The following is a 27,097-nucleotide window of genomic DNA, read 5'->3' on the forward strand; positions in this document are numbered from 1 at the left end:
TAGACTATTGTAAGGTAAGTGAAAGGTATATGTGCGATCCTGGAGTTAGTATATATAGTTTAGGGGGTGTGGGGGGCACAGCCCCCCCACACTGGGGCATGTAAGGGGTGTAGCCCCCACCTAGTATGCTTTTATATCGTCTGTTTTTTTGTTAAGAGGGTATGTAAGTAGCTTTTATGTTTTAGAAAGAGTTAGTCATTGGTGTTGTAAGTGTGCATGCCTATAGTTTACAGTTTAGTATGTTGAAATTTAGCATTGTAAGGTTTCAGTATTATGAGTTTCAGCCAGATGAGTTTTCAGTATTTTGAAAATTCAGTATTATTTCAGTCATATGAAGTAGACCCATATATATATATATATATATATATATATATATATATGTCTGTGTGTGTGTGTGTGTGTGTGCACACGCGCGCGCGCACACACACACACACACACACACACACACACACACACAGACGTATAAGAGGAGACCAACAAACATAGCCTATACTTATTCTATGAAGAGATGTATTGGACATATACTCGTACAATATTTAAAAAAGCTAAGAAAATTATTAACATTATTGAATCCTGTTTTCTGATAGCTGTTTTCAAATATTAACTACTTCAAGAAAACACAATGTAATAATAAACACAAAAAGGACTGTTTTATGTCAAATGTCTTAAATATGTGAATAAAAACATGTTCATTTAAAAAGAAATAAAGATTGGTTTTCTAAGTGCTACAATATCCTCATTAGTTATACTATAGGGAAATAATGGACCTTCCAGGGGTCTCAACAACCCTGGACAGTCCACCTTTTTTTTTTGAATTTCCTTCCTGTCTGGTACTATTGCCTGCATAACATGGTCACTTTCTGTCAGTACCCAAAATGATGCTTCAAAACTTTTTGACCTGATATTCTAAACAGGAACATTATTTCTGTAAGTCGTTTTCATTCCTAAATGTATTACTTTCTTCATGTCTTGTATAACTAACCCACAAACTTGCCACCCTCATCTTTCACTTACTAAACATTGTTTGTTGTAAAATCGGCAAAGAAATATATGCCAATAAGCAGCCTGATTCTAGTGTGTGGATGCTTCATGCACACTGAGTGTTACCTTGGAAAAATAACTGTGACATAATTTTCATATCTGCTACTTTTCTACTACAAATATATTAATATTTCTAAATCTACAGACACGACTTGAAGCTTTCCATTTGCAGTTTAACACAAACCTTACTATCTTGGATATGTGCATTATGCTACAAATTTGTATCTTTCATACACCACAAATTACAGTTTCTATCTATTCTCATATAAACATCTCTCTTACAGCAACATTCTGTACTTCATATGAAAATATATGAAACATTATCAAACCAAAAATAGCAAAATATTGAGAAATAAATAATTCAAAAGCCATTATTATAGCCATTTGTGCTCATAGGTTCATAGGTAGGTAGTAGGCCCGAGGGCATTTATAAGCCTAGCCAGAGTGTGTCAGCTTTTGCCGCCCCATTGATTAATTAACTGAGCCACTGTCAAGAAGAGCCAATGAAGTGATCCCAGGGGTGTAGGACACCTTTTTTATTCTGGCTTCCTTCTTAACATCCTTTTAATAATTTCAGATCTCCTATAACCCTTTGTGTCAGTTTATATCTGCTGCTCTCATCTCTCTCTCTCTCTCTCTCTCCCTTTCTTTCATATTGCTTCAGCCCACATTCAGGGTAAGCCAGTGTTTGAAATCAACAAATGAGAATTTCTGTTTTGAAATAAAAAAAAATTCTGTAATAATTCATCATAAGGTCATATTATTTAACACAGCTTTGAAACACCTGATGATACCTAACCTTTCTCCACCTTGTAATTAACATTTAAGCATTCTAAGCCATTCAGCTTTTATGAGTGTGTAGACAATTTAAAGAAACACTCCACCCTCTAACTTCATTAGCATACAGGATGGCAGTTGTGTTGTGAAAGTGAAGAGTTGAACAGATGTAGTTACTAAAAGTTCTAGAAGTCTCAACTGGTGATTGTTTTCAGTAACTCTAATGCACAGCAGTCATCAGAACCTTAAATATCCAAAAACTACAAGAGAAACATAGCCAAGTGCTACACCTTAAACCTCCTGTAATAGAGGCCTATGGGATATATGCAAATGACCCCTTAAGGAAATCAAGTGTTTCAGCAATATGGCTTATGACATAAAAGTCCATGACTTTTTAGTTTTTATTTTTATGTTTTTTGGATACATTCAGGTCAACAAAGCCAAACCTCACTTGCACCATTTTGCTGAAATACTTGATGTCTTAAGGGTTCATTTGCATATATCTCATGGGCCTCTGTTATAGGAGGTTTGAAGTATTACACAGTGAAAACTCTAGCTGGGCTAGTTTTTCTTGTAGTTTTTACTAATTGGGTTGCCTGTGTGACCTTTTTGCTTATTTAAATATCTGGTAGAGTCCTTAGGAAGCCTTATTTATTGTTCTTTTGCAGATCCCTTTTCCCATGAATAATATTAAAGGACACAGTAAAAGTGTGAAAAAGAGCAGGCTACTTCTGTCACTTGGAACAGATAGATAAGATACAGTACTTTTTGGCCATTGGTAATGGACTGAGCGTTAATATGTGCTTGTGGGTGTGGACATGTTGAGAGCTGATGAGCCTTGAGGAGCCTGGGTGTTGGCTAGACTGAAAGACCCGCTTCTGTTCTTTTCAGCTCTGAGCTACTGGTTTAAAGTAGTGGCAGGAAGTGAAAAAGTACTTAATGGCTGTTCAGAAAAGAATGTGGCTCAGACAGAGAGTTATATGGCCACTTTAAATGAATCATAGGTTCATACTAGGCTATCTGCCCTAGGGCATTTATAAGCCTAGCCAGAGTGTGTTTGGCTTTCGCCACCCATTTTAAATTAATTTTGCTATGCCCTTTTTCGAGGTTAGTATACGGTGCATCTGTCTAACAGTGACACAGAAGTGATACCCAGGGTAAACCTACGATCCCCCATCCACTCATCAAGATTCCTCTTGAAGAGAGTCAATGAGGCACTCTGCCTAACCTGGACTGGGATTTTATTCCAGAGTGAAGGGAGCCTCTGGGTTATGAATCTGTCCCTCCAGCATGTCCTATTTATTTCAGTGCTGAGGTTCAAGTCTCTCGAGTGCGTAGCTCGATGGGATTTGGATTTTCTGAGGTGCAGCATGTCCATTAATTCCGGGTTGGACATGGCTTTATACGTCAGGCACAGATCGCCTCTGAGCAGGCGGTATGCCACTGAGTAGAGCTGGAGTTTCTTTAACCGGGCAGCATATGGCATCTGTTTGAGCCCTTTGATCCTCTTGGTGAGGTACTTCTGGGGTCTTTCCAGTTGCTGCAGGTGTCTGGTAAGGTCCATCCCAAAAGGGGCATTGTACTCAATTATGGGCCTGATGAGGGATGAGTAAAGAGGCACGATGACCTCCCCTGATCTAGATGTGAATCCCTCCATGATTAGGTAGGCTATATAAAATCTTTTTCTAACCACTTTGGCCACATGGTTGTCAAATGAGAGATTGCTATCAACTTGGGTCCCCAGGTCCCTAATTACTTCTTCTGTACTTAATGGATTACCACCTATGTGGTAATTTGTGGGCACTTTGTTTTTGCCAAAGGGGATGACTATACACTTTTTGGCGTTTAGCTTGAGGCCATGGCTCTAGCACCAGTTGTCTGTTTCTATGAGGCCCTTTTGGAGGATGCTTGTGTCAGCTGGAGAGTCGATTATAGCACCCAGTTTGCAGTCATCTGTGAACTTGGTCAGCCACAGTCCTTCCGTGTTGGCCTGTACCTCCGAGAAATATATACCGAACAAGAGAGGTCCCAGGACTGAGCCTTGTGGGATGCCACTTGTAACTGGTTTGGAGTCTGACATGGCTCCAGCAATTCTAACCATGTGGGTTCTGTCCTTGAGCCAGTTTGCAACCCATCTAGTGACATAGGGGTTTATATTTAAGCTGGTGAGCTTATCTATAATGCCCGAGTGGGGTATTGTATCGAAGACTTTTGCGAGGTCCCGGTAGGCTGTGTGGACCACCTTCCCCTCGTCAATGGCCTTGGTGACTGTTTCAAAGAAATCAACCAGGTTTAAGAGGCAGGATCTGCCCTTAACAAAGCCGAACTGGGTAGGATCCAGTGTCTGTAGGTCCCCAATATCTTTTTTATGAGGTCCATGATGATCCTTTCCATAGCTTTGCAGACCAAGCTAGTCAGGCTTATGGGGCGATAGTTTCCAGGATCCGCTGAGGCACCACCTTTGTGGAGAGGGACCACTGTTGCTGTACGCCACTCTTTGGGTACATATCCTGTGGTAAGGCTGAGACTGAACAGTAGTTTTATGTTTCGGTTTAGCTCTTCTTGGAGTTCATGTAGGATGCAGCCCGGGACACCGTCTGGTCCCATTGATGCTGTGATTTTTGCTTTGGAGAGAGCGGCTCTTACCTGAGCATCTGAGATGTCAGGGGACAGCACTCTGCTGGGATAGATATTTGCCCTTTTGGTGGGGGGGGAGAAGTTTGCGCTGAACCTGTCAGCTAGGATGTTGGCAATGTCTGTGGGTTTGGTATATTTTTTGTCATTTTGGACTAATTCTGAGCATATCTGGGAATTCCCACCCAGGTTCCTAACATAACTAAAGAAAGCCTTGTGATTATCCTTAGTGTCCTGTGCAATTTTTCTCTCGAAGCTGGCCTTAGACGATTTTATGAGTGCCCGTAGTTTTTTGCTAATACTGATCAGAGATGCCTTCCCTTTTTGGGATTTTGCTCTATCATGTAGTAGCTTCCTCCTTCTATTGTATAGTTTGTTTATGGCTGGGGTCCACCAGACAGGACGTCTGCCTTTGGAGGATTGGGTCTTGGTTTTATTTGGGATTGCATGATCCATGCATTCCTGAAGGTGTTCATAGAATGCGTTTATAAAGGATTCTGCGGTCTGGGCGTATTTTCCACAGGCCGGGGCTTTGAAGGATTCCACCTCGGTTTTGAGGAGTGTGAAATTTGCTTTAGAGAAGTTTGTCACTGTGGTTTTCTGGGCAGGGGGTGGAGTCGGGATGTGAATATCCAGTGAGATTAGTTTATGTTCTGATCTTACCAGTGAGGGATACACTTCTGGTCTGGAGCATAGAGTCCCCATGTTGGTGATGATCAGGTCCAGTATGTTTTCCCCTCTTGTGGGAGTGGTAACAAGTTGTTCCATAGCATTTGAGTTTATAAATTCTAGGAACCTTTGAGTTAGGGTGTTGGAGCTAGAGTAATGCTCCCAGTCTATGTTTGGGTAGTTGAAGTCGCCCAATATAATGGTGTTTGGAGAGACCTTTATATTTTCCAGTGTTCTCAGGAAGGCCGAGTGGGGTTCCTGGGTTTGGGAGGGTGGTCTGTAGCAGGCTATAAATTGAAAGGCAGTTTTACCCACTGTTAGTTGCACATGGATAGTCTCTGATGCTTCGTGCTGTGCCACCAACCTGGAGGTGTGGGTATCTTTGACGAATATTGATACTCCCCCTCCTTTTCTGGTTCGGTCCAAGTTTTGGGGCCGAAAAGCATGGTATGAGGTATAACCTGGTAGTGCTGGGGTGCTCTCGGGAGCCTTGAACCAGGTTTCTGTTACTGCACAGATATCGATGTTCTCCATGCTAAGGAGAGTTTCGAGTGCATGCATCTTGAGGTTTAGACTTCTGGCGTTGAGTAGCATTACTCTTAGTTTCTTATCCCTTGTGATACCTATGGAGGTGGGTTTGTCTTTTGAGCCTTGCCTAAAAAAGGCACTATGGGGGTAGCAAGAGCCTTTGCCAATATCCGAAAGCCCAGTGGTGACAGGTGCAAGCCGTCCCTAGCAAAGCATCGTGGCCTGTCGAGCATGTCATCCCAGGCTGACAAGCATTGGATCCCCTTTGAATGACACCAATACTTAAGCCAATTGTTGAAATTGACCATCTTGTCTTCATATTGTGGCATCATTCTTGGTGAGGGTAAGATGCTACTCAAGGTCAGGGTCATACCGGCCTGGGCCACATGCTCAGAGAGCTCCTCTATGTCTCTTTTTATGTAGTCCAGGGAGGTACGTCTCAGGTCATTCACACCAGCATGGACAATGACTGAGTCATATTTGTACTTGCCTTGGAGTGACCTGAGTGCTTGTGTTATGTGGCGGATCCTAGCGCCCGACAGGCAGCTCACCGTGACCTTCTTCTTGTTCAGCCTGGTGAGCGGGACGTCAGTGTGCCTGACAATAGAGTCACCTATTACAAGTGTATCAGGTGTGTTGTTTAGCCTTAAGGGCTGTGACTGTTCGGCACACTGGCTTTGTGAGCTATGTGTTGCACGTGTTTTGTTTTAGGGTAGCGGTTGCTTGGGTGTCTGCTTTGGAGGTCTCTGCTGCTTAGGCAGATTTTTATTTAGTGCCTCCGAGTATGTTTTTGTGTGTTTATGTGTTTGGTTTGCTGTCGTGGTAGGTCTATGTGAGACTGGAATTGTAGTGAGTGTGGTTTCCTTCTCCTCCTGACAGGTTTCGCCAGTACTGAGTTGAGAGAGCTTAGCCTCCAGTTTGGCTATATGGTTGCATCTCTCACGTGTTGGAATTTGTTGGGAGGAGGAGAGGGTTGTCTGTGTACATGAGACAGTTGTAACATTGCCTCAAGATTCCCAGATTCACCAGCTGGACCAGAGAGGAGATTGACAATTGACCTTTGGACATGCTAGAATAGTATTGGGAATTCCTTTATAATTGAAAAAAAAAGGGCCAATGGGAAACAAGGTACTCAAGGAGAGTTTGTGAGGGTGTAGTGCTTTTAATTTTTTAGTGCTGACTTATATAATTGCTTTAGTGAGCAAGTGCCAGGTAACTTAAATGCAATGTGTTACAGGTAACTTAAATGCAAAAATGACAAACAGTAACTTTCTTTCAAGTGAAACAAGGAAATAAGTACAGTAAGCAATGCAGATGTCACTAGGGATCCACAGAAGCGCTGAAAAGCCATGTTTTAGGTGGAATTAGCGTTTCAGGGAAATAACAAGCAAAGTAGCATACAAACAAGACTAGATTCAGCAGGCCTGGATCTAGTCTATGCTACAGCAAACAAGGTGTACCAATTCCAGTAAGAAACAGTTCAAATATGCAGGCACTATAAGCCTTTAACCAGAAATTCCCAGCTCAGAAGGGCAGAGTCCAGCCTCTCCTCCCACAAGAGTGCAGACCACGAACCTTCTTAATGTAAAATAACTGGCCTGAAGCCCAAGTGCTTAAACCAGAACTAATACACTTTTAGAATAACAGACACTGAGCCCTCAATCAGCAGTTCCCAACTTAGAAGGATGCAAGCTACCTGCCCTGCCACCACAGTGCAGGCCACAAACCTTCCTAATGTAAAACAACTGGTCTGAGCCCAAGTGCTTAATCCAAAAGACTTAGAATGATAGCTACACTTTAATCAAGTTACTACCAAGCAGTAATAAATACAATTGAATACTTTAAAGAATGCCTGGATTAGTGCTCAAGTTATACAAACAAAGCTAGATTCAGCAGGCCTGGATCTAGTCTGTGCTACAGCAAACAAGGTGTACCAATTTAGTAAGAAACAGTTCAAATATGCAGGCACTATAAGCCTTAAACCAGAAATTCCCAGCTCAGAAGGGCAGATTCCAGCCTCTCCTCCCACAAGAGTGCAGACCACGAACCTTCTTAATGTAAAATAACTGGCCTGAAGCCCAAGTGCTTAAACCAGAACTAATACACTTTTAGAATAACAGACACTGAGCCCTCAATCAGCAGTTCCCAACTTAGAAGGATGTAAGCTACCTGTCCTGCCATATGAGGCCAAAAAAGCATAATGCAGAAAATTACAGAGGAAGGCATTTGGAAAACAGGGTCATAAAAGGAGTCAGGGAGTTTCACTACAGGTCTAGAGGTGTAATATGGCCGCTGTACTGTTTTGTATGCGAATAATCTGATCAGCAACTTTACAGGGATTGCCCAACAAAAAGGTAAAACTTTTTACTTAATTGCACCTTTCCTTTCGTAGTAAATTTATAATATAAGTGTAGCAGTTGTCACAGAGATAGAAATTATATGTATTATATTGTTTATATTGAATTAAATGCATTAGTGGAATGGTAGACTAGAAATAAGTCATGTGACTATGATATATCATGGTAATTGTCAGTACACCATCCTTTAAAAGCTAGTTTATAACAGTAATATCAGCATGCACTTACAACCAGTAACATGCTTAAGGATATTTCAAGAAATGCAGTTATAATAATTTTCTTTAATAGTTCTTAATGTATGTATTCTGTGGAGCATGGGGACATGCTGTTGTTACACTTTCTGTCTTGCTGTCTACAAGGTAATTACCAGGGGGTTGCACTTTGATATGATGGCACAGTGCATATTACTAGTAATGAAGCAGAGTTCAGGTGTAAGGGTAGGAAATCAGCACTAGAAGCTATCCAATGAACTGCTGGCATTGCAATAACGTCCAGCTCAAAAGGTTCTGTCACACTATTGTCTAAATGCCCTTGAGTTGGTTATAGGTGGTAAGTTCTCCATTGTTGGAGGTTCTGGTGTACAGAGTACTGGCAGAAAAAATGGAGTTAAGGAGTCAATATCTTTGACTAAATTATAGCTTCTGAAAGCAGATCAGGTAGGGAGGACTTCAGGTATGCAGCTAGAAACAAGTTTGATGAGAGGAAGAGATTAACTTACTAGGGCAGGGCAAACCTGTTTTTCAACTGTATGTCTTAGATGTCAGAATAACTTGCATGAGTAAAACAGCAGACAGCTGTAAAACTACAAAGTTAGAAACACCTCCCTCTGCACACTTCAAGCATAATTCTGCTGTTTTGCAAAAAAACAAGACAGCTGGTTTCAGCTGACACATATGATGGTGGTTGTTTTTTTTAATTACTTAATACTAACTTTAATATCATGTTGAAGAAAGGAGAAATCAGGGGAGAGAAACACAGAGCTCTCTTATTTTTGAAGCCTTGTTCAGGACATCAGAGGCTTCCAGCTGAAACATGAAGGGAAATGATAGTGTATTTAGAATCTTTCTCAGTCACTAGCTGCTGGTTTTCACAGGTATGTATATACGCAGTGTGTGTGTCATGTATGTCATTGTCTTTGTTTGTGGTATAAACTCTAGTTGTGCAAGCTTTTCCTTAACAGTCTTCATTTGTGGTGTTTTAAAAATATAGCAGTACAAAGATTATTAGCTGTTTGTTTACCAATTATCCATGACTGGTAAGATATGAACAATACTTTTGAATGCAGACAGTGTGCTGGGGAATTTGATCCTTGTCAGTAAGTGTTTTGTGTACTATCTGTAGATTGACAGGCCACATGGCCATGCTATGAGCTTTTGTGTGATTGCTGGTTCAGTACCTGCTGGCAGTGCTGGGGACCACTACTTTTGGACCTGCTTGCCACTAAGGAAATAATGCAGAGGTGCTAGGAATCAGGTGAGGAATTCTGGAGTTGCTAGAAGTAGTTGAACTATACTTATGGTGGTACATGACAAAAAAGGTTTAAACAATGACTGTTAACATTAGCCATATGTGACGGTGGAGATCGGTGCGAATAAGGTTACATATTATCAAGTAGGAGAATTTAAAAGTACTAAGCCGGGTATTTGCTGCTTAAATGAGTTGGGGTGGTTAATAGAATATGGGCTAAGCATCTAATAAACCTTTAGAAGACATCATGGCTGAGTCATGGCATTTTTCAGTCCCAAGCTGACCAAGCAAATCATCTGACAAAATTAATGCAACTGAAAAAAATATCATGGCTGAGTCATGGCATTTTTCAGTCCCAAGCTGACCAAGCAAATCATCTGACAAAATGAATGCAACTGAAAAAAATTAAGAGGTAAACCCTTAGAAAACAGGATAATTAGCAGAGTCAGGGGGTTCAGCTACAGGTCTGCAGGTGAAGTAGAACAACCAATAAAGAATTGCTGTATTTTATATGGTGAAAATCTGAAGACTCACTCTTTGGTGTTAGTAAAGCTGTATCGGCCAGCTGGAACCACTTCCTAAATAACCTTAGGAACTAACATACCATGGAAAATACAGCCAGAAACCTATTCCATACTTAAAAAGGACCTCCTATTTCACTTGCTTCATGGGCCAGATGCTCTCATTTCACTCTGTACAATAGTGCAGTAACGGTAAAGAGGACACTAGTAAAGTAATCAACTACAGATAGACTTTTATACTTGTGCTGCTTTTCTTTCGGCTTTTCCCGGTTAGGGGTCGCCACAGTGGAACTCTGGTCCGCTAATGATTGGCAGTCGATTTTTACAATGCCGAGGAGCCAGCCCGACGCCCAACCTTCAACGTTGGGCATGCCCATTCAAGCATGTCTTTCGAACGCTACTTGACCGCGGGGAGGACATGCAGACTCCTCACAGAAGGCCCTCTAGCCGAGAATTGAACGGGGGAGCCTCTTGTAAGATGACAACGCTACCGCTGCACCACCGCGGCTTATAGACTTTTATACTTGTGTACAGATTTCAAATGTTTTCTTGATTTTTCTTTAAACAGTGCTACTCGTTGTTTTAAATCACTACAGTTGTCTTAAGCATATTTATTGTATCATATTGCATTCTGTTGTATAGATTTATTTATGCTTTTTGACTGGGACCCATTGACAACTTTTTCAGTTTCAGCCTGGGGGTATAAGCATAAAGCAAACAGATAATGCATCATTCCCTTTAGCTGTTTATTGACAGCCTTTATGCAGGAATAGTAATTTGGGTAGTTTGAGTCAAGCACGTTACAAGGTTTAGTTATAGGTTAAAGAAACTATTAAGATATTTTCGTAACTGCGTATAACAGTGTATGTTCTGTAATGACTGCATTGTTTTGTGATATCCTGTACTCCTCTGTATAGCTGCAACTGCTACTGTGCCTGAGTCATGGCTAAAAAGGATCCAAGAACCACCTAACTTACTAGCACCATTACCTGCATATTTGGGGATGGATGACACACTCTTAACCTCTCACCAGTGTAATTTCCCTGCCTCTTGCACTAAAAGGATCAGCAATAAAATGTTGTTGTTGTCATGTTAATGTTCTGCTGTTGTGAACTTCATGTGAGGGGGCTGCCACATTCCTCAATACCCATACAATTCTAAGGATTCCTTTTCACTATTTTTGCAACTAGCAGGGGATTAAGAGGCCACAGCCACTCTACATGCTGTAATAGCAGCAGTACATTACCCATCAAGAAAACACAGTAATATAAGAAAAAGAAAAAAAAAACATCACTAGGAGGATATTGAGAAAATAAAGGTACAAAATGAGCATGTGCCTTTAACTGCTGAAACAGTTAATTAGTCCTCCTGCAAACTTACAATGTCACTAGTATGAATTACCATGGATTTACTGAAGGATATGAAGTGTGAACCTTCACTGTCTGGCATTACTAACTGTAATCATCCGTGATATATGGAGGCAGGAAAAAGGAGACATTGGGGCCATTGTCACAATGCATGGGCAGGTATGGGGTATGTGTGTGTTTGAATGTGTGTACTGTGTGTGGAGAGTGAGTGGGCGGTGCCTGAGTTAGCATGTTTCATGTGCTGCTACTGTTTACTGCAGAAAAGTGTTGATTTGCACTGGGGATAGTTAGCAGTGATACAGAGACATGCAAAGTAGCTGATTGCAGCTCATCTTCTGTCTCTGAATCATAAAATACTGCATTGTGAAAAGAGGACCTTTTTCCTGAAGCCCTTAATGTAACTGCGAAGTTTCTTTCTGAATCCCTGGAGTTGTGTTGAGAAAAACACATCAATTATTTTATCATTTTTAATCATGAACATAGAATAAGAGCAGCATACTGATGAAATTAAAAATATATATTTAGTTATGTACATAACTGGATGGGCTGCATTTGGGGAAAGAGCAGAAGTTTGACTTGCAGATAATAAATTGTATACCATCACAAGACAGGTGGTATATTCATTTATTTATTTATGTATTTATTACATTTGTTGACCGGGAAAGTCCACTGGGCATAAAAAGAGCCCATTTTCAGTGGAGGCCTGGGGAGAAAAGCTCCACAATATACAAAGCACAAGAAAATGACATAACAAGAGACAATAAAATACAAATGAAACAATGTTGATACATAGAAAATCTTTACAAAGCAAGTGTAAAAAGCATGTGTGTAACAGAGATAATGCACATTAACTGTAAGCACGCTAACTACAAACAAAGGTCTTAGTGTGTTAGAAAGGAAGTACATTGGATGAATGTAAAGTGGGAGGCAGATATGTGGAAGAGAGAGATAGTAGAAGAGGTACAGTGTGATGACTTGATAGTAGATATGGTAAAGTAAATAGATAGTTGTGAGCAGGAAAGAAAGATGAAGCAGTATATGGGTTATGTGCAGGAGTTTCGGCATATAGTAGTGTGGGGCTAGAAGCAAGGAAGAGGAAACATTGAATTAGAAGTATGAAGTAGGTGGGAGAGAGAAATAGGAAGGTAATAGAAAAGGGTTGGAGCAAATATTAAAGGAGATTCTCAGCCAAAATAATTGCATTCCTACATTATACAAACCATTCAAAGTTGTTGTTGTGTCTTTTGGCTTTTCCCGGTTAGGGGTCGCCACAGAGGAACTCCAGTCTGCTAATGATTGGCAGTAGATTTTTACATGCCGAGTTGCCGGCCCTGACGCACAACCTTCAATGAAGGTACACCCATTCACGCATGACTCCACACAGAAAACGCTCTAGCTGAGAATCGAACAGGACGTCTTACTGTGAGGCGACAACGCTACTGCAGCACCACCACCACAGTTATACAAACCATTCAAAGTAAATAACATAAATATTTTGAGACAGCATTGGAGCATAGTAAGTAATTAAAAATAAGATCTCTGCCATACATCTCCATGGTCTGGGAGGTTGAATCCTGACCTCAGTAACTGACTGTGTGAGTTACCAAGTTCTAAGAAAGAAGAGTCACAATCCAGAACACCAAACTAAAAAAACAAAGACTGGACAACGAAGGGCAAAACTACTGACTGATGGAAAACACAAATTTATTTTAACGCAATTGAAATAAAACACACGTTTTCATCCAAGTAACTCTCAGACTTCATCAGAAATGGAAAACCATTAAACCCAGGTTGATTTATAAATACATCAATTAAATAAATTAATGATCAATCAAGGATTTAAAGAGACATACCTAAAATAAAAGGTAAAAATTAAACCCAAACTGAAAAATAAAAATAATATACTGGATTAATACAAAATAACCTTGTCAAATAAAAAACAATATTTACATGTGTACTAGAAGTGGAACATGTCACAAATGATAAAATAAATAGACATAACAATCAATGAATTTGTAAAAACGTAAAAATATTTATACTAGATTAATAAAATATTTTTTAAAAAGACATCAATATGAGATAAAAATAAATTCATAATTTAGCTGCCCTTAATTTGAGTAGAGGTATAAAAGAAATGTGTTCATTGAGACCCGGGGCTTTGTTAGCTTCTAAAAATAACTGCCAATAAGTCTCCCTGTATTCCAGTTTGTGTTCCCAGGGCCCACCTCTGAGTTCCTTGGATACAGTTTCTAACACAAAGAAGGAAAACTTGGCATTGCTGCATGAGAGAGTGTGCTTGTACAGTGCATTGTTGACATTGCACTTGTTGATATCATTCATATGCTCATAAATTCTACGTTTGAGCTGTCTCTCAGTTTTGCCAGTGTAGAAACTGTCACAACATCCACAAGTAACCAAATAAACCAGGCCCTGGGAATTACAATTGGTATAAGTTTTGGCAGTTAATGTTTTAGCTCTACTTAGTAATGGGACCTGTTCTTTATTGTTAATAAAAGAACATTGATTGCAGGCCCCACATTTATAAGTACCTTTCTTTCCGTGAGCAAAAACATCCTCACGTTTGACCGACTCAAGTAAATTTTTAGTATTTCGCCCCTTCCTGAACACTACCTTAATGGATTTACCTTTTAGATTAGGTATATCAGTAAAATTTGAAAACTTATCCCACTGTTTTAATACTGTATTCTTAATGTGGTGGGCATTGGAACTAAAATTAGTTACAAATGCCCTACTGTAGCCAGCCTCATTAGAACTAATACAACCATGTTTATTGGAAAAACCAGTACCCATACCTAAAATGGGCCTATAAATGGTATCTCTACCATGTGTGACTTCTGCCCTGATTGAATCTATAAGCTCACCAGGGTAACCTCGCTCAAAGAACATCTGTTGTAACACATTACATTCATAAACATAATCAGAATCATCAGAGGTCATGCGACAAATGCGCACAAACTGACTCTTGATGATGCCTTTTTTGTGATAAAAAGGATGTATACTATCAATACTAATATATGTATTAGAAAAGGTAGGTTTTCTAAAAATTGCAGATTTAAAACCTAAATCAGTTTTCTGTAATGTAACATCTAAATAATGAATGGTAGATGGATCAACATGATACGTAAACGTAAGGAAATCAGTATTTTGAGATAAGAAATAAAATCCCTCAAAAGATCTTCACCCTCCCCAACCAAAAAATATAAATATCGTCCAGGAACCTGGAGTAGAAATTCCAATGTTGGGAGAAAGCACAGTGGTGCACAAATTTGTGTTCCCACACAGATAAAATAATGCCTGCAAAGGTTGGGGCACAACTAGCTCCCATAGCAACTCCTGATTCTTGGCGATAAAATTCTCCCTCGAAAAATAAAAAAATTATTCTTCAAGACTAGCTCTGCCAGTTCATTACATAGAAAAATATCATTGTCAGTAACCCCTGGTCTACTCCTTAGTGCTTCCTCAAGCCAAATCAAGCCTAGATCATGGGGAATTACTGAAAACAAGTCAACCACATCAATGGTGGTAAATAAAAGATTACGTACTAACAATTCCGGTTTGATCTTGCTCAAGAATTCCCATGAATCTTTAAGAATGTGGTGTTCACCACCCCAGAGAAATTTCCATTTCCAATCCAGGTATTTAGCTATGTGAAGATTTTTGCTCCCTCCAATGCTACAATGGGTCTAAGTGGGGGGGACTTCCACACACTTATGCACTTTAGGTATCCCAAAAATAGAGGATATACGAGGATGGGGTTGAAGCAAATATTGGTAGGTGTTATAATCAATGACACCTTGATCAAACAGACTTTTTTAATGCTAAATCGATCTTCTTGTATGAGATGTTGATTTTGTTAATAGAAACCTTACTATATCTAGATGAATCATGGAGGAGGGTATGCATTTTACTATCATATAGAATTTTGTCCATAATGACTACCCCCCCCCCCCACACCTTTATCAGGTTCTATAACATGGATGTTAGAATTAAAACGTAAGGTGTCCAATAATTTTCTATCTTTTTCATCAAGATTAGAAAAAGTTGTAAAGGAATTGAAATTCTTGCGTATTTCATTTTCAATGGTATTTTCCAAATTTCTCAATTGGGGTGAAGTGGGGGGGGTTAAAAGTACTCAATTTTTTTGGACAAAGAGAAACAGGAAGATTAAGATCTTCACCAAAAATATTCAACAAGTTCAGCTGTCTAGTAAACATTTTTAAGTCCAACAAAACCTGTGGTAAATTACTTTTCCTACTTGGCACAAACTTAAAACCCTTTATAAATAAATTGAAAAAATCATCAGTGATATCCAATCCATTATAATTAAATATGTGGAACCCAGTTTTGCTAACCACATGTGTCATGTTTTGCTCATGATTAACATCGGCTAGGTGGGTTACTGATGGTAGTTCCCCTGGTCCCCCCCTCCTTTGGGGTAAGATCCCCGGTGAAAATGGGTATAAGTATTATTCTTATTCTGGAGCCTGTCAGATCTCCGTGGACCTACCTCATCATGGCCATCATCAACAATCATAGATAAATTAACAATAATGTCATGATGGAAACCATCATTATCAAAATAGGTTGTAAATTGTCAACATGCTCGAAATGTGTTGAATGAAAAAAAGTTTTAGGTAAGGGATGTTGTTTACCATCCTTGTAATCCCTAATGTCCCTATCTAACTTTCTATATTTCCTTTTTAGTAATCTGTCACATTTTTTATTAATTTTCACTTTCAAATTAAAATACTTCTTTTTTCACATTCAAGATTCAAGTTCTCCCCATGCCGAATTAGTTTTTTTCTTAGTGCTCCTCTTTCATCCCAATAACATGCTAGTTGATTAGCTACACAAAATTGCCCACATATATTTCATGTACACTTGACTTTGTGGCCTGGGTCAGGGCTGAAGAGAATTTGAGAAGAACCCATTCATGTTCCTAGTTAATAAATGATTAAACTTTTTTTTCTTTTCCTTTCACTCTACTTTTAGCTAGACAGAGGCCACTTGATTACTTCTGGTACAGTTCCATCCACTGTCATATTTCTATCTAAATTTTGAATTAATTAGTTTTTGCTTTTGTAACTAAAACTTACTTTTTGGTAGCCCATGTAGAAACAGGGTTCTTGTCTTTCTACCCAGTGGCCCAAGGTTTGGAATGAACTCAGAATACCAGAGGGAGGAAGTAACTAGTCAAGTGATAGGTTCATAGGTTCATACTAGGCTATCTGCCCTAGGGCATTTATAAGCCTAGCCAGAGTGTGTTTGGCTTTCGCCACCCATTTTAAATTAATTTTGCTATGCCCTTTTTCAAGGATAGTATACTGTGCCTCTGTAACAGTGACACAGAAGTGATACCCGGGGTAAACCTACGATCTCCCATCCACTCATCAAGATTCCTCTTGAAGAGAGTCAGTGAGGGACTCTGCCTAATCTGGACTGGGATTTTATTCCAGAGTGAAGGGAGCCTCTGGGTTATGAATCTGTCCCTCCACCATGTCCTATTTATTTCAGTGCTGAGGTTCAAGTCTCTCGAACGCGTAGCTCGATGGGATTTGGATTTTCTGAGGTTCAGCATGTCCATTAATTCCGGGTTGGACATGGCTTTATATGTCAGGCACAGTTCGCCTCTGAGCAGGCGGTATGCCACTGAGTAGAGCTGGAGTTTCTTTAACCGGGCAGCATATGGCATCTGTTTGAGCCCTTTGATCCTCTTGGTGAGGTACTTTTGGGGTCTTTCCAGTTGCTGCAGGTGTCTGGTAAGGTACATCCCGAAAGGAGCATTGTATTCAATTATGGGCCTGATGAGGGATGAGTAAAGAGGCAAGATGACCTCCCCTGATCTAGATGTGAATCCTTTCATGATTAGGTGGGCTATATAAAATGTTTTTCTAACCACTTTGGCCATGTGGTTGTCAAATGAGAGATTGCTATCAACTTGGGTCCCCAGGTCCCTAATTACTTCTTCTGTACTTAATGGATTACCACCTATCTGGTAATTTGTGGGCACTTTGTTTTTGCCAAAGGGGATGACTATACACATTTTGGCGTTTAGCTTGAGGCCATGGCTCTGGCACCAGTTGTCTGTTTCTATGAGGCCCTTTTGGAGGATGCTTGTGTCGGCTGGAGAGTCGATTATGGCACCCAGTTTGCAGTCATCTGCGAACTTAAGTCAGCCACAGTCCTTCCGTGTTGGCCTGTACCTCCGAGAAATATATACCGAACAGGAGAGGTCCCAGGACTAAGCCTTGTGGGACGCCACTTGTAACTGGTTTGGAGTCTGACATGGCTCCAGCAATTCTAACCATGTGGGTTCTGTCCTTGAGCCAGTTTGCAACCCATCTAGTGACATAGGGGTTTATATTTAAGCTGGTGAGCTTATCTATAATGCCCGAGTGGGGTATTGTATCGAAGGCTTTTGCGAGGTCCAGGTAGGCTGTGTGGACCACCTTCCCCTCGTCAATAGCCTTGGTGACTGTTTCAAAGAAATCAACTAGGTTTAAGAGGCAGGATCTGCCCTTAACAAAGCCGAACTGGGTAGGATCCAGTGTCTGTAAGTCCCCAATATCTTTATTTATGAGGTCCATGATGATCCTTTCCATAGCTTTGCAGACTAAGCTAGTCAGGCTTATGGGGCGATAGTTTCCAGGATCCATTGAGGCACCACCTTTGTGGAGAGGGACCACTGTTGCTGTACGCCACTCTTTGGGTACATATCCTGTAGTAAAGCTAAGATTGAACAGTAGTTTTATGTTTGGGTTTAGCTCTTCTTGGAGTTCATGTAGGACACAGCCCGGGACACCGTCTGGTCCCATTGATGCTGTGTTTTTTGCTTTGGAGAGGGCAGCTCTTATCTGAGCATCTGAGATGTTAGGGGGGCAGCACTCTGCTGGGATAAATATTTGCCCTTTTGATGGGGAGGGGGGGGAGGAGTTTGCCCTAAACCTGTCAGCTAGGATGTTGGCAATGTCTGTGGGTTTGGTCTATTTTTTGTCATTTTGGACTAATTCTGAGCATATCTGGGAATTCCCACCCAGGTTCCTAACATAACTAAAGAAAACCTTGTGATTATCCTTAGTGTCCTGTGCAATTTTTCTCTCGAAGCTGGCCTTAGACGATTTTATGAGTGCCCGTAGTTTTTTGCTAATACTGATCAGAGATGCCTTCCCTTTTTGGGATTTTGCTCTATCATGTAGTAGCTTCCTCCTTCTATTGTATAGTTTGTTTATGGCTGGGGTCCACCAGACAGGACGTCTGCCTTTGGAGGATTGGGTCTTGGTTTTATTTGGGATTGCATGATCCATGCATTCCTGAAGGTGTTCATAGAATGCATTTATAAAGGATTCTGCGGTCTGGGCCATATTTTCCACAGGCCCGGGGGCTTTGAAGGATTCCACCTCGGTTTTGAGGAGTGTGAAATTTGCTTTAGAGGGGGTGGAGTCGGGATGTGAATATCCAGTGAGATTAGTTTATGGTCTGATCTTACCAGTGAGGGATACACTTCTGGTCTGGAGCATAGAGTCCCCATGTTGGTGATGATCAGGTCCAGTATGTTTTCCCCTCTTGTGGGAATGGTAACAAGTTGTTCCATAGCATTTGATTTATAAATTCTAGGAACATTTGTTGTGATTTCCTGGACAACTCATGCAGTGTCCATAAAAATAAGTTCCATAGGTGCTATCCATGCCATAAAAGTCCATTATAATGACTGAAAGTGAACATCTAGTAGGTACCATTTCTTAGCGGCATCATTTTTGCATGCCACAAGGGAGTGGTAGGTGCGCTCACCAGGAAGCACTACTGTAGCAATATGATCAGCAGCAGATGTCCCAAATTAGCAGGAACCATTTCTTAGTGGCATCATCTTTGCATGCCGCAAGGGAGTGGTAGGTGCACTCACCAGGACGCACTACTGTAGCAATATGATCAGCAGCATATGTCCCAAATTAGGAGGAACCATTTCTTAGTTGCATCATCTTTGCATGCCGCAAGGGAGTGGTAGGTGCACTCACCAGGACGCACTTCTGTAGCAATATGATCAGCAGCAGATGTCCCAAATTAGGAGGAACCATTTCTTAGTGGCATCATCTTTGCATGCCGCAAGAGAGTGGTAGGTGCACTCACCAGGACGCACTACTGTAGCAATATGATCAGCAGCATATGTCCCAAATTAGGAGCAGCACAACACAAAGGGATCATCTGCATACTGTGCCAGGAGATAAACAAGTCACTGCTTCTCCCGGTTTGTGTGAGATCCAAGATGCTGTGGGATGCGCTGCAATCTGTGAAGCAACAGGTGAATGCTGAGGGTCCATCCTAAATACTTGCTCCTAAGCCTACTAGCAGTAGCAGTCCTAATCTTAGTACTCCAGTCATGGTTAAGAATTCATACATCGTCAGAACAAATGAAAGGGAGTTGAGGTTTTCATATGGGGGGATGGGTGGGTGGGTTCTTAAAGTAAATGTCTTAGAAAGATTTCTAGCTTCTTTACATTATAGGCAAGAGTATGTAGCCCCAAGTGTAATCTTAAAGTTTGGCTTCACTTGCAAACTTGCGTACACAATACTAACTCTCTTCATTTTTTTCATAGATCGCATTGTGATTGTGAGTTTTCCATCACTGCCAAGAACGCTGAAAGCCCCAAACTTACCATTGGAAGCCATAAATGTATAGAGCCCGGCATCTCCAACCTGAAACCCATGGACTCCATCGTGGAAACCAGGTAATTACTGGCTGTAGCCCAATGTTTTACATGTACATTATCCTTTTAGTTGTTACCTCTTAGGACTACATCTTACAGCCTACTTCTCTGAAAGTGGCCATATTTGTCTGTCAATTAATGCCTTCAGTACAGTTATTTCAGTAGTAAAGTAATTGTCAAGACATTGATAAATCTTTACGTTGGCTCCTTGTCCTGAAGGAGTGGCATCATTATTGTGATCAGTGAGACATGGATTTGATTTTCAGGCTTAGACAGTGGAGGAGCTGCCATGGAGGGAGAGGGTTGTGAAGCTGGTGGTGATGTGTTGATCACATAAGGAGTGAGTTGGAATGCTCCAGCAAAGAAAGTGACACCTGATATAGGGATGGTTGATAAAAGGAAACAAAAGGAAACATTACAATGTCCCAGGGAGTGGTCACACTGTGGTTGGGCTGTGGATTTATGAATACAAATGCCTCCATTTATTCTAGCACTATAGAGGTATTCCACAGCTTGCCACTTGCAAAAAGGAAAGATGAGTAGTAGATGCTGACCACATGACTGGTAACTTATGTCTGGGATAAAGATTTGGTTACTAACAAAGTAAGCTTCCCTGGAAAGAGCTCATCCCCAAGGATGTGATGTGACATACTTACACCAGATAAGACAAGGGGAACTGATGGTTTCATGAGGTGTTAGTCGAACTAGAGTGTCACAATGGTCATAGTGAGTCTGGTAAGTGACAGAAACAGACATAAAAAAATCCAATAAATCCATTCTATTTTATTTTTCATTGAAGCTGAACATCCATAAAATAACATAGTACCGTTAAGTATTCCAAAAGTGTACTACACCTAAAGTAATAAATACAGGGCTGTAGGAGGAGGTGGGGCCAATAGGCTGTACCAGGCAGCATTAAGGAAAAAGATAAATGAACAGGAAAAGCATAGCATTGCTTGTGGTTCTTGTTATCTACAGAGAGACGTTTTACTTCTGCATGTCTAATCTATCTTGTTGAAGCTGCACGGTGATGGGTAACAAACTGTGGTTTCATTTGACAAGGACAGACTGATTGTCTATAGTGACTTTTTATTGTGTCCTTACATCTAGTGTTGTGTCAGTTAATGGCAGAGCAGCAACGTTTGATTACTGTCTGATTTGTGACTTTGTATCCAGGAAATGCCAGGTGATACGGGTGGCTGGCTGATTATAATAAAGCCTTTCTTTCCTTTTTAAGCAAAAATGGACACACACACACACACACACACACACACACACACACACACACACACACACACACACACACACACACAAACACACAATCATGCAGTCATGTATGTTTTCATTCTGTAGTATAGGAAGATCAAACACAAATGTCTTAAGCCAATTTTGCCATTCGTAGGCCATTGCTTGTTGAACAAAACCATGCTAAAAATGTGAACTCTAGGTACTGTTTCCATGGTAGCACTGGACTACGTGCCTAATGTTTCTGAGTGTTAACTCCATAGTGAATAAAGCAAGTAGCGAGGTAGATTTTCAATACTGAATTTCATTTTGTATATTTTCAATTGTTACCATAAGCAATGATGTCTGCAGTTTGTCAATTTTTTTTCCTTTTTTTTGAAAAATGTGACTAATCTAAAATTTCTTTGAAGATTCAGTGAATTAGTTGTAGCTGTTTTATATTGTTTCAAAATAAGTATCCTAACATGTTAAATTATATTTTATCTGAGCATGCTCCATTTTCTGGGTATGTACTGAATCTTCAAAGCTACTGAACTTGATTCCTAGAAACTATAACCCACAATGGATAGTGTGATTTCACCTGTACCCAAGCTTGTGCAGTGTGTAAGTAAATGTCCTATAAACAAAACAAGCAAATAAACAAATAAATAAATAAAATGGCAAAAAGGCATTTTTATAGGGGATCAAGCCACCACACATCCCATTTACTTTATAATTCTCACCCTGAGAGCACTGGTACTGTGGAAAAATAGTAATTAGCAACACTGAGTGAAAAATAACTATTTCTCTGGCATGTTACAATCAGAGCCATAGCTGTCTCATCTAGCATTTGGTGCTGTTCCCTGTACTGACTGCCTTTAACTCTACAAGCAGAACAACAAAAAAAGCTCCATTCCCATATCTGGTGCTCCTAATTTCATTAGCAAACAAGTAAGCTGTACCCTAGCAGAGTTTCTGGTTACTCTCTTGGAAAAATTAAACATGCAATAATGGGTAAGCACCAACTCATCACTCCTACATTGAGGGAGCAACTAGAAGCATAAGTAGCATGGGGCAAAGGGAGCAGCTATTCTGGGTGCAAGATGCCAGGGGACATGACCAGGCAATTGCTGTTCAGGAGGTTGTGCACTACTAGCATTCAGAAATGAATTCTGAGAGCTTACTAGCAGTCATGGCAGAAGTGCTTCAGCTCTCCCTGTTTGCTGTTTAAACTGTAGCAAGACACGTGCAACATATATAGCAAGAGCAAGCAGGACAGACCTTTGGTCAACTGGTGCCGTAGGCAAAAGGTCTCCAGAGTGCCCCCCCCCCCAACACTACCCTGTGCCCTCATCCTGGTCTACCCACACTATCCAGATTACTGGAAAAGTGGCCCTGCTAGAAGCGCCCTTGGCAGCCGCCTAGTTGGCTTATCACTAAGGCCGGCTATGAAAGCAAGTGACTTGAAGTGACTTGCTATAGTTTAAAAGGTAAGTACTTTTTTTTTTATTCCTCAGGTGCTTGAGGTATATAGAAAGGGACCCGACTTGCTTTTTTTTGTTTACTCCTCAAGTTAATGAGAACAAAAAGAAACCTGGCTTGCAGGTTTGCTCCTCCAGAAGTGAAGAGAGCTAGCCAGACTTGGAAATAGACTTTATTTTTGCTGTTCAACTCATAGAGTTAATGGGCAACAGAACATAGAAAGACATCAGCCACGAGATGAGCCAGTTACTGCTCTGGCACATGTAGATACTCCCTTGAGCTATAAGCTTAAGTAACTGTAATATGAGCAGCTTCATAACCATAACATCAAGCAAGGCATTGTTCTGGGGAGGTGTTACTATATGTGCTGGTTACACTGTTAGAGCCTTTGGGCACCTTTGATGCAACTATATTTCCTGTCTTTTTTAGTTGACTATCATTACAGTTTACTAGCATACTCATTGAGGTCTATGTGGTAGCTACCTTTTGGTTGCAGTGAGCAAGAATGACTACTGGGTTTGTCTTGTTCAGCTTTTGACTGCATTGTGCAAAACACAATGTACTGTTGTGAACAGCTGTGTAAGCAGACAGCGTTTTCAGCCAAAACTGATCAGAGTGTGTGTGCAAACATTGTGTGGTAACCTGTTCCAAATTCTTAGAGGTGCTTGAGAAATATAGGGACTCTTCCAGGATGTCTTATTCATAGATATGTAAAAACTTAAATTTTGATATTTATCAGTTATAGAATTAGTGAAGACTACAAGACAACTTAGCAAAGCTAGAGTTTTCACTGTGTGATACTTTAAACCTCCTGTAATAGAGCTCCATGGGATATATGCAAATGACCCCTTAAGGATATGAAGTGTTTCAGCAATATGGCTTAAGAATGTTTGTGACTTTTAACTTTTTCTTTTTAAGTCTTTGTGGATACATTCAGGCCAGTAAAGTTAAACCTCACTAGATCTAGGCTGCATGTTTCAGCCTTCTTATGGCATTATCAGCAGAGCATAAGTAGAATATATGGCTACTTTAGAAATGCAGGATCTATAATACAGCTGATGTTTATAACCATTAAAGTGTCTGCAAGATATCCCAACTAAGATCCAAAGCACAGAGCAAAAAGGTCACACAGACAAACCAATTAGTAAAAACTACAAGAAAAACATAGCCAAGCTAGATTGTTCACTGTGTGTGGTACCTTAAACCTCTTGTAATAGAGGAGCATGGGATATATGAAAATTACCCGTTAAGGACATCAAGTGTTTCACAAGTAAGGCTTATAAATGCCTGTTTACTCTTTGCTTTGGATGTTAGTTGGGATATTTTGCAAATACCTTAATGGTTATGGACATCAGCTGGGTTATAGACCCCTATGTTTCAAAATATATCCAAACATTCCACTTATGCTCACTGCTGATGTCATAAGAAGGCTGAAATATGCATGTTCAGAGCCTGTGGGGGTTTGGCTTTACTGGCCTGAATGTATCCACAAAGACTTAAAAAGAACAATTTAAAAGTCATGGACATTCATAAGCCATATTGCTGAAATCTTGATGTCCTTAAAGGGGAATTTGCATATATCCCATGCTCCTCTGTTACAAGAGGTTTAAGGTATCACACAGTGAACACTCTAGCTTGGCTAGGTTTTTCTTGTAGTTTTTACTAATTGGTTTGTCTGTGTGAACTTTTTATTCTTTGCTTTGAGTTATAGAATTGGTGTAGCTTTTTGCTGCCATTTACAACAGAAGCATCAAAACAATCTGCAAAAGTTTCGGGCAGGCATATTCACCCAGGGCAATCCACAACTCCTACCCCCTCAGCTACCATCCAAAAACATTCAGAAGACATTGCCAATACCTTTAATAGTTTATTCACAGAAATTATCCAGTCACTAGCTAACCAACTATCACCCAGTTGGCCGAGTCTGATTGCCAACGCACCTAGTTCTCAACTCCCCTTTAACTTTCAACCAGATTCCACATCACTTATCCTAGCCCTAATCAAGAAACTATAACCAACAACCCTTCCAGTGGATCTCCTCCCAGCTGAGTATCTACAAAAAGCTGTGGATGCCATAGCATACCCGATCTCTATCCTGATCAATAGAACTATATCAGAAGTCACTATCCCCTCCATCTGGAAGACATCCCATGGTATTCCACTCCACAAAGGGGGCAGTTTGACTGAACTGTCAAATTACAGACCTATAGTTATTTTGTCACCCTTTGCTGAAATTATGGAGAAGTGCATTCATAAACAACTCCTAAGCCATCTCATTCAGCACAATGTCCTGGCTAACTCACAGCATGGTTTCAGACTGTTCCACCATAGAATCATGGCCCTCCTCTCCTTCTCCAATGTTATTAATCAAAACTGAAACAACAATAAGCTTTCTTCTGCCGTCTTTCTTGAGCTCACAACCTTCGACATTGTCAATCACCAACTACTCATACACACACTTAAAACTATTCCCCTAGATGTCCAGGCTATTCAATGGTTCAAATCTTATCTGAGTGGTAGACAACAGGCTGTACTATGGCAGAACAAACTATCTTCCCTTCTACCTATCACCCTCGGGGTCCCTCAGGGCTCTATATTAGGACCCCTATTATTTTCTATCTTTATTAATGACCTGTACACAGTCATCCTAACAGCCACCTGCATTCAATATGCAGATGACTCCACTTTGGTTTGCTCTTCCACCTCCCCTTTAAGTCTGCAGACTGTATCCCAAAATGTTTTTAATACTGTCGAAAACTGGCTCTATAATCAATGTCTCCTATTAAATCCTAACAAAACAAAGCTGCTGCGTTTCTCCCCCACTCATACAGCCTCCTCTGCAACCTTTAGTATAAAATCTAACAATGGCACTGTCATTGTCCCAGATCCCTGCACCAAGCTCTTAGGTGTAACAGCTGATAACCTTAAGTTTCATACACATATTAATCAAACTATTAAAAAAGTTAATAAAAAACTTAGCTGACTATACAAGATCAAACTTTCCTCATTCCACTAGCTAGGACGATAATTGCCCGTACACATCTACTTTCCACCTAACTTCAGTACAATCACCTAATAGTAGCACATAAAATTGTCTACCAATCTGAAAACACACCCATACTTACAAAAATTATCACCCCTTACAGTAACCTCAAGACACTTCACTCATCCAACAAATTACTAGTCCAAACCCTCAAAAGCAACAACTCAGCTGGAGACTCTCTATATGCCAACCCTGTTGGCAAATATGGAACTCACTTCCTGCTGAGCTTACTTCAGAACCCTTTCTAACCCAATTAAAAAAAAGTCTAAAACAGTACTTTAAAAGACAATGGCTATGTCCTTGCTTTAATCCTGATTAACTCTGGCAATATAAACATGTGCTAAAGAGGTCTTTTGGCCACACCCTACATTGCTTTCTAATTGATATACTATAACAAATCAGATTTATATATGACAGAATGAATGACTTTTATCCTATGTATTGTATCTGTAACAGAGTTTTAACTTGTCTAATTTAACAGTTTTTCTGTATGTATGTATGTATATATGTATGGAGCTTTTCTCCCTGGGCCTCCACAGAAAATGGACACGTATCCAGTCGGACTATCCCGGTCAACAAATGTTAAATAAATAAATAAATAAAAATAAATTAAGTACTACTTTCAGAGAATAACTGTTGAAGGCTCTGAATGCTAGTATTACTTTACTATGGAAATTTCTGTAAGGAAGTGTAAATAAGTTCAGTCTTATGCACCTATCTTGATAATATGGAAGTCTTTAACAGAGGCAGTATGTTTGTTATATATTCTTTGTGCACCTATCTTGATAATGTGGAATACTTTAACAAAGGCAATATGTTTATTATAAATTCTTTGTAGATACACAAACTATTACTGTATTCCAGCAGAGATCTTATATAAGTAGTGTAAAGCTTCTCCATGTTTTGTTTATCTCTTAAGGAGATACAGCTAAGCATTCTACCCATCTGTTTTAATGCTATAGTCCTAATATTTGTAACATCAGCCTTTCAGGACATCTTGTTACTTATTGTTATACCAAAGTCTTTATAGTTTTGAACTTTTTCAAGAATAATATTATTTATAACTTTAGGGCATCTAAGTGCCTTTTTCCCAAAGTGCATAACTTTACATTTGTCAACACTGAAGTTAAGGCCCACCTGTTTAGCCCATTCAGTTACATGTATCATTGTTGTAATGTCATTGTGTAATGCTGCCATAAACCCCACTTTGTAATCATGTGTGTGTTGGTCAGTCTAGCATAGCAGAAAAACTTGGGAAGGGGCC

The 27,097-nt window shown here is 40.2% G+C and overlaps 1 protein-coding gene across 3 annotated transcripts in view; it reads left to right on the forward strand.

Annotated features, from left to right (window-relative positions):
- Positions 1 to 27,097, forward strand: part of TRPV3 (transient receptor potential cation channel subfamily V member 3) — a 579,202-nt gene that overhangs the window by 56,178 nt on the left and 495,927 nt on the right. For 2 of the 3 annotated variants that reach the window (XM_044080833.1, XM_044080836.1), the window contains exons 1-2: positions 8,830 to 9,099; positions 19,974 to 20,105. In XM_044080833.1, the coding sequence (XP_043936768.1) occupies positions 20,083 to 20,105 (23 nt within the window). In that variant the 5' untranslated portion in view covers positions 8,830 to 9,099; positions 19,974 to 20,082. Of the gene's footprint in view, positions 1 to 8,829; positions 9,100 to 19,973; positions 20,106 to 27,097 lie in introns of those variants that run through there. The other variant, XM_044080834.1, reaches the window with a different exon arrangement.

The sequence above is a fragment of the Protopterus annectens genome, chromosome 8.part0 (genome assembly GCF_019279795.1).
Source record: "Protopterus annectens isolate FY-2018-M chromosome 8.part0, PAN1.0, whole genome shotgun sequence".
In the NCBI taxonomy this organism is placed as follows: domain Eukaryota; kingdom Metazoa; phylum Chordata; order Ceratodontiformes; family Protopteridae; genus Protopterus; species Protopterus annectens.